Raw genomic sequence first — 14,223 nt, forward strand, 5'->3', positions numbered from 1 at the left:
TGATTGACAGGCAGAGGTATTTAAGGGGCGGTGCGGAGTTGGACGGCATTCCCGGAAACGAGGGCATGTCCGCCCCATTCTCTGAGAGTGAGAACTGAGAGTGAGACATGTCCACCCCGTTCTCTGAGTAGGCTGAGGCTTACTCTGCTGGCTGGTGGCCAGGCACCATCCACCATCGTTGCAGTGCTGGGACTGAAAATGTAGCAGGGACGTGCAGCTTTGCGATTGTGATCCCTTGCTGAATTACCCCCATTGTCTGCATTAATCACTTGGTAAGAATTTCCTGTCTGTAAACTCCAGTGACCAGGCTAGTATGGTGATTACCCATAATGAGTGACGCTGACTGTGACTGGTACTCAGTTTCCGCAGGACTTATGCACAAGTCAGAGATGTAAAAGATGTAGAACAGGATTCATGTATAGAGACACAGAAGCCAGGGTCAATGTCAGACCAAGTTCAGCAACAGTAAACTAGGTGCAGCACCAAATTGTTACCTAAGACAATAGACCAAATCTGATCATGGGGCCAGAGCAGGTGAGGACCACAAGTAACAGCTCCCCCATGGGCCAAACAGAACATACAGTCAGGTCCATAAATATTGGAACATTGACAGAATTTTCAGATTTTGGCCTCTATTCACCACCACAATGGTTTTGAAATGAAACAAACAAGATGTGCTTTAACTGCAGACTTTCAGATTTAATTTGAGGGTAATTACATCCAAATCGGGTGAACAGTGTAGGAATTACAACGGTTTCAATATGTGCCTCCCACTTTTTAAGGGGCCAAAAGTAATGGGACTATCAACTCAAAAGCTATTTCATGGACAGGTGTGGGATATTCCCTCGTTGTTTCATTATCAATTAAGCAGGTAAAATGTCTGGAGTTGATTCTAGGTGTGACATTTGCATTTGGAATCAGTTGCTGTCGACTCTCAATATGAGATCCAAAGAGCTGTCACTATCAGTGAAGCAAGCCATCATTAGGCTGAAAAATCAAAACAAACCCATCAGAGAGATAGCAAAAACATTAGGTGTGGCCAAATCAACTGTTTGGAACATTCTTAAAAAGAAAGAACACACCGGAGAGCTCAGCAACACCAAAAGACCCGGAAGACCATGGAAAACAACTGTGGTGGATGACAAAAGAATTATTTATCTGGTGAAGAAAAACCCCTTCACGACAGTTGGCCAAATCAAGAACACTCTCCAGGAGGTAGATGTATATGTGTCAAAGTCAATAATGAAGAGAAGAGTTCACAAGAGTGAATATAGAGGGTTCACCACAAGATGTAAACCATTGGTGAGCCACAAAAACAGGAAGACCAGATTAGAGTTTGCCAAACAACATCTAAAAAAGCCATTACAGTTCTGGAACAACATCCTATGGACAGATGAGACAAAGATCAACTTGTACCAGAGTGATGGGAAGAGAAGAGAAGGAAAGGAACTGCTCATGATCCAAAACATACCACCTCATCAGTGAAGCATGGTGGTGGTAGTGTCATGGCGTGGGCATGTATTGCTGCCAATGGAACTGGTTCCCTTGTATCTATTGATGATGTGACTGCTGACAAAAGCAGCAGAATGAATTCTGAAGTGTTTCGGGCAATATTATATGCTCATATTCAGTCAAATGCTTCAGAACTCATTGGACGGCGCTTCACAGCGCAGATGGACAATGACCCGAAGCATACTGCAAAAGCAACCAAAGAGTTTTTTAAGGCTAAAAAGTGGAATGTTATGCAATGGCCAAGTCAATCCCCTGACCTGAATCCGATTGAGCATGCATTTCACTTGATGAAGACAAAACTGAAGGGAAAATGCCCCAAGAACAAGCAGGAACTGAAGACATTTGCAGTAGAGGCCTGGCAGAGCATCTCCAGGGATGAAACCCAGCATCTTGTGATTTCTATGCGTTCCAGACTTCAGGCTGTAATTGCCTGCAAAGGATTTGCAACAAAGTATTAAAAAGTGAATGTTAGATTTAGGATTGTTTAGTTTGTCCCATTACTTTTGGCCCCTTAAAAAGTGGGAGGCACATATAGAAAGCATTGTAATTCCTACACCGTTCACCTGATTTGGATTTAATTACCCTCAAATTAAATCTGAAAGTCTGCAGTTAAAACACATCTTGTTTGTTTCATTTCAAAGCCAATGTGGTGGTGAATAGAGGCCAAAATCTGAAAATTCTGTCAATGTCCCAATATTTATGGACCTGATTGTATAATAGACAACACAGCATTGAAGTTGTTCTGACGATTCACTAAAGTGAGAGGTTTTAGAAATGGAGATGTTGCCCATAGCAACCAATCAGATCCTAGCTATTATCTTCTAGAAGGTGCTAGTTAAATGTTAAGTAGAATCTGATTGGTTGCTATGGGCAACATCACCACTTCAAAAAACTCTCACTTTAGTAAATTTACCCCATGGTGTCAATATTAAGACACTTGGGCACTTACAGTACGAAAGGAAGATAATCCCTTTCTCCAGGGACAACACTCTATTAGAGGGCTGATGTCAGCTATCGCCACAGGTGGACCTTGCTTAAAATTCATTTGACAAATACTTCTTAATGCTATTTTGGTTGGTACTTGTAAACTTTAGGATAGCTATAGCAACAAATAATCATAGAAAAACACTATAATTTAAAACAAAAACATTTAATCATTTTGAAAAGGCAGCATTTTTTTATATATATATATATATATATATATATATATATATATATATATATATATATATATATATATTCTATATTTGATAATATATTTTTTTTTATGGAAGAAGGTACCAGAAGGCAGGACTTCCAGTTCCACTGCACATATGTATCAAGCCTCACTGGCAAAGTGATAAGACTACTCCAGCTTATGTGTATTTGATATATTATATTGATTTGCCTTTCTGTCTTAGCTTTGTTCTATTTATTAGGTTTTCAATGGAGCGAAATTGCATTTCAGACAGCGCCATTGTAGACTGGGCTGGGGGAAAGGGTGGCATTTGTCTGTAGGCACGCTCTGCTTGTAGCTGGCAGCGGGCAGGCAGCTCATCAGTCACTAGACCCTCCATGTATTATATACAAGTCACTAGAAGTTTCCCTGTATTGTCTATTGGTCACTGGAGTGCTCCATGTATTGTATATTAGTCACTAAAATTTTCCCTGTACTGTAGATCAGTCGCCAGAATGCTCCCTGTATTTTATATCAGGCACTAGAATGCTCCCAGTATTGAATATTGGTCATTATAATGATCCCTGTATTATATTTGGACACTATACACTGTATTGTATATCAGTCCCTGGAATGCTCCACATATTGTATATTGACCACTAGAATGCTACTTGTATTGTATATTGGTCACTATAATGCTCCATGTGTTATACCTGGTCACTAGAATTCCCCCGTATTGTATTTTGGTAACAAGATTACTCCCTCTATTATGAAGCAGTCACTAGAATGTTCCCTGTATTGTATATCTGTAACTAGAATGCTCCATTTATTGTATATCGTCACTAGAGTGATTCCTATATTGGTCACTAAAATATTACCCGTATTGTATATAAGTCGCTAGAATGCTCTGTTTTTATTTTAGGGGTCTATTTACTAAGCTGTGTTAGGAGATAAAGTGAATGGTGATAAGGTACCAGCCAATCAGCTCCTAACTGTCATTTTTCAAACATAGCCTGTGACATGGCAGGTAGGAGCTGATTGACTGCTACCTTATCACCATTCACTTTTTTCTCCTAACACAGCTTAGTAAATAGACCCCTTATAGTCACTAGAATTGTCCCCACTGCCATGATCTCTGGTGGGTGTTGTATTTGTTTATAGCTCTGTGACAATCTTTTAAAATGTCATTGGCTATTTAACCCACGGCTACATTATATAAACCATGCTGCAGGGATTTTATAATTCTCATTACTCAGTTGCTCGTGTTTGCCCACCCAGATTGAAAGTTGCCAGCCAGCCCCGGACAGGTCTTACAGAAGGAACCACTGATCACTAACGTGATCTCAGGCACAGTATACACACAGAAACATAAGGCGTATCCACTAGATGAGAAAAAAGAGCGATTGAACGATTACGACATAGTTATCATCCATTAAGCGTGCAGTAAAATGCCGGCAACGACCAGAGATGCGCTTTCCCGCTGGTCGTTGCCGGCATTTGTCATCGCCCGAACTTGCAGGCAAACCTGTCGATATCGACAAGTTGTGCATGTTCGGGGATGAGGGAGGGTGCTTGCCCTGAGCGACATATCGTTCAGTGTGGGCACATTATCCACTGCACAGGATGAGGGACGATTACAATGTTGTAATCGAACAGTCATTCCACTCTCGTGTAGTGAATACGCACCTTTAGATGCACATAGCGTCTATGCTGGACGATTTTCTGCCGGCACTAGAGATTGTATATTTGTTTAGCTACAGATCATTACACAGGCATTTCTGACCTATTGTAATTAGGATTAGATACTCACGGCTTGCAGGCTGCGTTTATGCAAACAATTGCAAGTATCTTGATTTACACAGAAAGTAATTACAGTACTACAAGCAGTAATAGTCCATGCAATGTGTAAAAAACAAACAGTCAGCAAAATTGTGGATGATGCTCTTTTAAAACGTTTCATTTTCCGACAAGCAAGGACTGGGATTCGTAATAAAGAATAAACAAAAATAAATAAACTCCAATACATAACTCTATTGACAAGTTTTACTACGTTGATGAGGGCGGCATCACACTGCAGCAACCCAGACCCGAGTTTGAATGACACTTGCAGCCTCCTAGTTAATGGAATTTGGGTCTCATTCAGACCAGCTCGCAAGCGCCTATGCGCTCACAAGCGGGTCGATGTTGAGACCCTGCACACGCACAGCGGCCGCACTGCGCGTGCGTAAGCCCCGGAGCGAGAGAGAAATTCTCTCGCTCCGGGACTCACTACAAAAGGGGCGGCTGTCGATGGTGATCGACAGCTCGCCCTGTTTTGTAGGCGGGGCGGGAGGGTGGCTACACAAACGGAGGCGTTCCGTCACGTTTGGGGGCGGCCCCACTGACATCACGAGTGATGTCAGTGGTGAGCTTCCGGCTATAATAGAGCCGAAAGCTCACTGGGGCTTGCGGTAGACGAGACCCTACCACAAGGGTCTTGTCGCAAGCCCCGATGGTCACGAAGGTCTTGACCATCGCGACCATCAACCTGGCCACTCGCTAAAGCTGTGGGTGGTCACCCTCAGCCTAGGGAGCGGCCAGGAGGCCGGCTCAGAACTTAGAAGCGGCCGCCCTCATTCAGAGCGAGCGCTCGCATTTTGCGAGCGGCTCTGAATGAGGTCCTTTGTCTGTATAGATGAACTCACATAGAGGAATTGCCCTGTAACCAGTTCCGGATTACCAAATAGGTAGGCATCGGCCTATGGGCCCCGCGCCTTTTAGGGGCCCTGTGACGACATTGATTTGATCTTGAAAGAAAATTACAATCAAGCTTTCTTAAATTGTTTCCAAGAGATAGAAAAAATTAATCAACTCAAAGAAACGAAAACTTTTCATTCAAGACTCTATAGAGAAAATACTGTATTAATGTAATGCACCCATTAACAACTTACAGTACATAAACCATAGACATCAGATTCACATAACAGTTTGTTTCTTAAAAGCTCATCTTCTGTCAGCTTTTAAGGGGCCTATCCACTAGGCGACCTGAAAGACTGAACGACTAGCGTACGGACCTTCAGGTCGCCGAGGTGCAGTGCCCGCACTGAACGGCGTTCACTGAACGTCATTTAGTGCAGGAGCCCGACCTCCTATATCTGAATGTTCAGTAGTCGGGGTTGGCAAGGACCCAGCGTGCACGTGGATCGCTGGTCATTGCCGGCTATCCATTACACGACTTTCTGTACGATGCAACCAAAACCTCCTGGTTTTGGTCGGATCATGCAAAAAGTCGTGTAATGGATAGGCCCCTTACATTTGTAATAAAAATTTTGGTGCAACCTATGCACGGTTTATTAAAATAGTTGGTTGGTAAACTTAAAAACGTATTAGGAACTAATTTGCGAGGGGGCCCCCGAGATTTTCGACTGCCTATGGGCCTCCACAGGGTGCAATCCGGCGCTCGTTGTAACATCAACACAATTTCAGCTTTATGGCCTAAGAAATGTTAGAATATTTCCTTTTGTTCCACCACGAAGCAAAGGCCAAATCTATCGTATTTTTGGGGGAAAGTCAGGATAAAACTATAAAGTCAGTTTTACCTCCATGCTTCCTACACTGATAATAACTATACACAGTGCAGTGCATACTGTCAGTCACAGCTTGGAATGTTGCTCGCAGGTCACTTCATTGCGGAAATTGATCCGAATAGCCCGGCAGCGAAAGCCAACCTGAAGGACTATGACCGCATTGTCGCAGTTAATGGGGAACATGTGGAGCAGATGCAACATGAGCAGGTGGTGGAAAGCATTCGGAAGGGAGGAGACAAGACCACGTTACTGATAGCAGACAAAGCCACCGAGGAATTGTATGCGAAGGTGAGGAGTCCATAGAAGGGGGAAAGACTGTTGAATGTTGAGTAAGCGGAGTCTCTTTTATTAGGATTATGGGGGCTACTGGTATTTTGGAGCTGTCATTTGCCGGGTGGCTAGCTATCATGCCCAGCATTGCATTGTGTCACTCCTGTTTGTCTACCCCTCCCTTTCGAGCAGGGCCCTCTACCCTCTTGTGCTTCTCCCTTCTCATCGCGGTCCTCCACCCATCTGTCTCTCTCATATCTGTCCCTCCACCCATCTGTGTCTCTCGTATCTGTCCCTCCTGTCTGTCTCTCGCTCCTCACTGTCCTCCCTCCACCCACCTGTCTCTCATCTCTGGGCCTGATCCAGAGATGGACGCTCTGAAAGAGCGCTCGCTCTGAATCAGGGCGTTTTTGTTTTTTTGTGTTCGGCCTCCTGGCCGCTCGCATAGCTGTGGGTGACCACCCACAGCTATAGCGAGCGGCCAGGATGATGGTCGCGATGGGCAAGACCATCGCGACCATCGCGCTTGCGACGAGACCCTTGTGGTAGGGTCACGTGGCCGCAATGCCCCAGAGAGCTTCTGGCTCTAGTAGAGCCGGAAGCTCTCCCACTGACATCACTGGTGATGTCAGTGGGGCCGCCCACAAACGGTAGGCGTTCGCTTGGGAATGCCTCCGTTTGTGAAGCCACCCCCCGGCCACGCCTACCAAATGGGGCGAGTTGTCAATCACCATCGTCAGCTCTCCCCCTTTGGTACGAGACCCGGAGCGACGGAGTGCCCGTCGCTAGCCGGGTCTCACGCATGCGCACAACGGAGCCGGCTGCGTCGCGTCGTGCGCATGCCCAGTGGGCAAACATCGACCCGGTTGCGAGCGCTCAGCGCTTGCAACCGGGTCTGAATCAGGCCCTCTGTCCCTCCTGTCTGTCTCTCTCTCTCTCATCATTGTCCTCGCTCCACCCATCTGTCTCTCTCATCTCTGTCCCTCTTGTCTGTGTCTCTCTCATCACTGTCCTCCCTCCACCCATCTGTCTCTCATCTCTGTCTCTCCTGTCTGTCTCATTCTCTCTCACTCCCTGTCTGTCTCCCTGCCTCTCTCATCTCTGTCCCTTCTTTGCCCATCTGGCTATTTCTTATATTTATCCCCCCTGCCATCTCTTATCTCAGTCCCCCTCCCCATTTGTCTCCTTCTGTCTCATCTCTGGGCCGTCCCCCCTCCTTTCCCACCTCCCCCGTCTGTCTCTATCATTACTGTCCCTCCTTTCCCCTGTCTCTCTCTCATCTCTGGGCTATCTCCCCTCCTTTTCCACCTCCCCCGTCTGTCTCTATCATCACTGTCCCTCCTTTTCCCCTGTCTCTCATCTCTGGGCCGTCCCCCCCTACTTTCCCACCTCCCCTGTGTCTCCATTATCACTGTCCCTCCTTTCCCCCTGTCTGTCTCTCTCTCATCTCTGGGCCGTCTCCCCCTCCTTTCCCACATCCCCCGTCTGTCTCTATTATCACTGTCCCTCCTTTCCCTCGTCTGTCTCTCTCTCATATCTCTAGGCCACCCCCTCTCCTTTCCCCCCTGTCTGTCTCTCTCTCATCTTTGCCCCCTACCCCCATCTGTTCCTTTGTCTATAATCTCTGTTGCCCCCTCCCCATCTGTCCCTCATGTCTGTCTCTCATCTCTGTCCCCCTTCTCCCCATCAGTCTCTCTCTTACTTGTCATCTCTGTCCCCCTCCCCCATCTATATGTCTTTCATCTCTGTTCCCCCTTCGCCATGTGTCTCTCCCCATCTCATCTCTGCCCTCCTTCCCCTGATCTGTCTCTTTCTCACTCTGCCATCTGCCTCCCCCCTCCTTCTATCTCCTCCTCCATCTTTCTCTCATCTCTGCCCTTCCTTATATGTCTCTCTCTTATCTTTGTCCCCCTTCTCCCTCTATCATCTGTCCCTTTTCTCCCCACTCCCTCTCTCTCATCTGTCTCCCTACCCCGACTCTCTCATCTGCCTCCCTACCATCGTCTATCTCTCGCATCCTAGCCCCCACTCCCCCATCTCCCTCTCTCATATCTGCCCCCCTCACATCTCTCTCTCATCTCAGCCTCCACTCCATCGCCCTCTCTCATATCTGCCCCCCTCACATCTCTCTCTCATCTCAGCCTCCACTCCCCCATCTCCCTCTCTCATATCTGCCCCCCTCACATCTCTCTCATCTCAGCCCCCACTCCCCCATCTCCCTCTCTCATATCTGCCCCCTCACATCTCTCATCTCAGCCCCCACTCCCCATCTCCCTCTCTCATATCTGCCCCCCTCACATCTCTCTCATCTCAGCCCCACTCCCCCATCTCCCTCTCTCATATCTACCCCCCTCACATCTCTCTCTCATCTCAGCCTCCACTCCCCCATCTCCCTCTCTCATATCTGCCCCCCTCACATCTCTCTCATCTCAGCCCCCACTCCCCCATCTCCCTCTCTCATATCTACCCCCTCACATCTCTCTCTCATCTCAGCCCCACTCCCCCATCTCCCTCTCTCATATCTACCCCCCACACATCTCTCTCTCATCTCAGCCTCCACTCCCCCATCTCCCGCTCTCATATCTACCCCCTCACATCTCTCTCTCATCTCAGCCTCCACTCCCCCATCTCCCGCTCTCATATCTACCCCTCACATCTCTCTCTCATCTCAGCCCCCACTCCCCATCTCAGTCTCTCATATCTACCCCCCTCACATCTCTCTCATCTCAGCCCCCACTCCCCCATCTCAGTCTCTCATATCTGCCCCCATCACATCTCTCTCATCTCAGCCTCCACTCCCCCATCTCCCTCTCTCATATCTGCCCCCCTCACATATCTCTCTCATCTCTATCCTCGCACCACAAGTGTCTCAGGGGGTAGTAGTGGGGCTGCTGATTGGGGTGGGTACAGACCTATACTGTATATAATATGATAAATTCTTCTATGCTTGTTTATTCAGGCTGGTCTTTCTCCATTCATCTACTTAAAACAATCAGAGGCTTCACACCAGTGAAAGAAGAAGCTCCAAAACCAACAGACACATCAGCCACCAAACCAACCCCCGTACCAGCACCAGTGGCAGTACCAGTGGCAGCACCAGTAGCACTACCAGTGGCAGCACCAGTGGCAGCACCAGTGGCAGTACCAGTAGCAGTACCAGTGGCAGCACCAGTAGCACTACCAGTGGCAGTACCAGTGGCAAGTACTGGCAGCTCCCACTTCTCCAGATCCAAAGCACAAGCCCAGACTCTGCAAATTGAAAAAAGCGAGCTCGGGTTTCGGCTTCAACCTGAACGCTATCAAGGAAGTACCGGGGCAATATCTGAAGCAGGGTAAATTAACTGTCCACTTAGTGCAACAACAGAGGGAGGTTATAAGCGCCTGTGCTCTACATGTAATGTAAATAATGGAACTTCAACACAATATAGAATGTTAAAGGGTAACAAATTGGTAACACCACTTTATGTGAAATTGTGACCCAATTAATGAATGTACAGTATATGGTGGAGTCACACAGAAAACATGAATTAGATGATATAGTAATATATAACAAGATGGTGTAATAATATAGAAATCATACCGTATAGTACAATAGTATAGAATATGTGAGATGATCAACACATACTATTGTAACATACTGCGCACCATATAGACGGTTTAAGCAGTCATTTCCATGAGTTATTGAAAAGTAGTAATCAAAAAACATTCTCTGAAGGTGACTTATAACAAAAGTGCAAACGCTCTTTTGCGTCATAACGCACTCGGATTTACATTTAAGCGTACTATTTGTCAATCAAGATAGCGGCTTCTTCTAGGGTACTAAAAGTTCCATTGGGAGGCGTCAGGTGGATCAGAACTTTGTGCTTGGGGCCCGATTCAGACCCGCTCGCTATATGCGTTCACTCACTTGATGCGTATGCAAATTCGGGCAACTAACAGCAAGGCAGGCGATCGCACGGCAAGGCATAAGCACGCCCATTATGTCTTGGCGTGCGATCGCCCTGTGTACGCAGACGCCCACTAATGCACGTCATCTCCAGGAAGTGTATGCAATCATCGGTACCATCGGAAGTGAACGCAGCGCTTGTGGTTGACCATACCCTACCGCAAGCACTGCGATCACTTCAGTGTAAAATCCAGCCAGGTGACATGTACTATGACGCTCCTTCTTAATTATACACGCCTCTGGAACGGCGTTATGACGCTCAGACGCGCCTGCGTTCGCACCTCCACTCCCCCGTTTTCATCGACCAACCCGTCACCACCACAACGGCTTGTACTGTCACTCATTCTAGCGGGGCATCTTTAGACATAGAGCGATCGCATGAACTAGTTCGCACACGGGCAGCGCGATGCATACGCATGCGCACATTGGAAACCATCGGCAGCTACAAGTGAACGCATCCTAGCGAGTGGGTCTGAATCAGGCCCTTAGTACGGGATTGGGAGCACAAATGCAGACACAAGATTTTGTTTTGCAGGATGAGATAATCTAAATGAGATAAATAATAGTGGGTTCACATCCAGAGGCCGATCCTGCTTTGTTGGGGGGGGTTCTAACCCATTTTTCTACCTGCAAAAGGAATCGGGCTGCAATCATTGCTCCTACTTGCGGACTTATTCTGCCTCCTCTCAGGCCGAAAGGGGATCTCTAACAGAGCCGGAATCTCTCCACTGACATCACAAGTGATGTCAGTGGGGCCGCCCCCAAACGGCAGGCGTTCTCATGGGAACGCCTCCGTTTGGGCAGCCACCCCCCCCCTGGCCCGCCCACCAAACGGGGCGAGCTGTCACTCAACATCAACAGTTCGCCCCCTTTGGTGCGAGACCCGGAGCGACGGATTGCCCGTCGCTAGCCGGGGTCTCGCGCATGCGCACGACGGAGCCGGCTGCGTCGTGCGCATGTGCTGTGGGCCACCATCGGCCGGGTTGCAAGCGCTCAGCGTTTACGATCGGGTCTCATTCAGGCCCAGAGTTAATTTACCGTTGTTGGAAATGACTAAAACTTTTATAATTGCGTCCGTCACTGTTTGATCCGAATATGTAAACGAGAGTTCAGATCGCTTTGGCATTGATCAGGATCTATTTGGTTGAATGCTAAATATTGTTTGAGTTCATTCTTAATTAATGGAGATGTTCCACTCTCACCAACCCTTTTGAACTTGGCAGGTTACGAAGGGCGGCCCGGGGCAGACGTGGCTGGGATAAAGGAAGACGACATTCTGGTGGAAGTGAACGGCGTCAACGTAATGGAGGAGTCTTACGATGACGTTGTGATGAGGATCAAACAGGCGGGAGAGGAGATAACACTACTGGTTGTCTCACCGGAAGCTCATGAACACTTCCAGGCCCAGAATATCCAAATAAAAGCATCCATGGCTGACCCTCTGCCCGAAACAAAAAGTACTCCCAGCTCTGATCCGGCGCCCGCACCGAGCAAGGCAAAGTCAGCGCCCGAGCCAGTCACACCGGTGAGTAATCACTCTGATCTGCATTAACAATATAGTATCACGTAGGATGTAAATGATAACGGTACGTTCAGACGAGCGCAATTCCCAGCGCACGGATCACACAGAATAAACGCCAGCGTGTACAGAAATTACTGATCTCTATGCAATAATGCACACTGGGGAGCAGAACACGGAGTAAAATGTACATATCGTGGGCTGTTGCGCGATGAGCTGGTGACACTATAACAGTGTAAATGCAGCATGGGGGGGGCCCACCGTTGCTCAGCGTAGAACAGAGGGCTCGATTCATAGATGGACACAGTTTTTTTTATTTTTGCAAATGGGCGGTTTTCTATACTGCACTTGTCTGTGCCGCTCTGCGCACGTTCCGCGATGGTCTTGTGACAGTGGTCGTACTGTGGATTAGGACACAGAGGGCCGTATTCAATTAGGAGCGAAAAGTCATTTTCGGGAGTTTTTTTGAGATAATTTCGTCTTTTTTTTTTCTTTTTACTCCGTATTCAATTCCAGTCTGTTTTTGCCTATGCGGAAAGTCAGGGCACTGAAATAGGCGATACTTTTTCTCCACAGAATAGCAGGTGAAAAAAGTGTAAAATCTATATTTCGGGTGCAGATGTTGGGAAACCACTCAGAACCCTTGGTACACCACCCCCCCCCCCCCCCCACACACACACACTTTTCAAAAACTGCACTTTAGAGAGATATTAAAATATGCCAGTACGCATTTTCATGCACCCCAAATTCGATGGGACTAATTATTTTCTCAAAAAAATCCTGCTTAATGCCATTCTTCACCACTTTTACAAGGACACTAATAACAAGGATTTTAAACACCTTCAGTACCCCATGTAGTTTTATTAGGGCTATTGGAGCACTTCTACATTGATCCCCAATGTTAGTGCATCTTTTTGGGGGGTAAGGCTGATTTCCCCAATCCTGACAATACTTTCCGCCTGTTCTGCATTAGTCACGTGCCGTTTTTGTCTGTTTTTAAATTTAATATGGCGGAAAACAGGGAACCGCACGATAAGTTTTCACGTCCAAAACACGCGATATAGGCGAAAAGTCGGGCAGGCAGAACTTTTTCGCGGATGCATAAATATTTGATTACAGCCCAGAGTGAATGACAGACAGCGACCGTTTGATGGAGGTAACGGGGATGCGGCGACTCTTCTTGAGGCGAAGCAGGAAGCGATAACACTGAGATGTATAAACATCCCGGCCGCCAGAGTGGGGGAAGAGAAACCCCCCCCCTCCGGCGATTCCTGCAAGTCCCGCAGTACATTAGCCTAATGCTTGCCTCTTCGGAGCGTCACAGACGCCGCCATTGGACAGTACATGTATTGGCAGGGAAATGATAAGCCACAAAAGTGCGCTTATTCTTTAGCAATATCTGCATGGTTCCCGTCACCGTACAATGGAATGGCGGGGCTCAATCATTAGACGTTTGCAGATACCATACATGTGGATGTTCGATGCTCATTTAACACTAATCACCTCTTCGTACATCTCCCACCTTTATATCAATTCAGTTCATTGATATAATGTATTCCCTGGGGAATTAAGCCCCGTAGTGAACAGGTTGGGGCTGGCTGACATTCAGCTCCCACAACACAGGGAGCCCAGATTCTGGGATTTTCCTGTCAAATTGTCATTAGTCTGTCATAGCCTAGTATCCCAATACGTAACCCCTACACGGGATGTAGTCAGGAAGCCGACGGTCTAAATGCCGGCCGCCGGCTTCCCGACTGTCTAATCCCGGCAAGGTACTAATGACAGGCGTTGAAATCCTGACGCCTGTCATTAGACCTACGCTGGGAGCCCGACGCCCGGAATACCGAACAAAGGTAAGCCGGGGAAGCCGCGGGTTAAGTTTCAGGGTTCCTGGAGGGACTTAGGGTTAGGAACCATCCCCGGGTTAGGTTTAGGCTAGGGGAAGGGGGGGTTAGGGTTAGGCACCCCCGGGGGGATTTAGGGTTAGGGGCACCCCGTCCGGGAGACTTAGGTTTAGGCTGCGGGGAAGGGGGGTTAGGTTTAGGCACTTAGAGGGGGGTTAGGTTTAGGCACTTAGAGGAGGGGTTAGGGTTAAGCACCCCTAAAGGAGGGTTAGGGTATGGAATTAGGTTAGCGATACTTACCTAATTAGCAGTCGGGATCTTCACCTCTGCCGGGCTTCCGCTGTCGGGATTTGAACAGCCGGCCATGCGGACAGCGGTAATACCTACTACACCCCCCTATACTGTGACTA

General features: G+C 47.6%; 1 protein-coding gene across 1 annotated transcript in view; it reads left to right on the forward strand.

The window, feature by feature from the left end:
* The window catches only part of LOC148473143 (Na(+)/H(+) exchange regulatory cofactor NHE-RF3-like), a 44,760-nt gene that overhangs the window by 29,617 nt on the left and 920 nt on the right, over positions 1-14,223 (forward strand). The window contains 5 exon segments of the mRNA XM_088460037.1: positions 6,326-6,522; positions 9,464-9,503; positions 9,506-9,639; positions 9,701-9,836; positions 11,674-11,975. Of these exon segments, the coding sequence (XP_088316163.1) occupies positions 6,326-6,522; positions 9,464-9,503; positions 9,506-9,639; positions 9,701-9,836; positions 11,674-11,975 (809 nt within the window).

The sequence above is a fragment of the Taudactylus pleione genome, unplaced genomic scaffold (assembly GCF_031769625.1).
Source record: "Taudactylus pleione unplaced genomic scaffold, aTauple2 ptg000963l, whole genome shotgun sequence".
Lineage (NCBI taxonomy): Eukaryota > Metazoa > Chordata > Amphibia > Anura > Myobatrachidae > Taudactylus > Taudactylus pleione.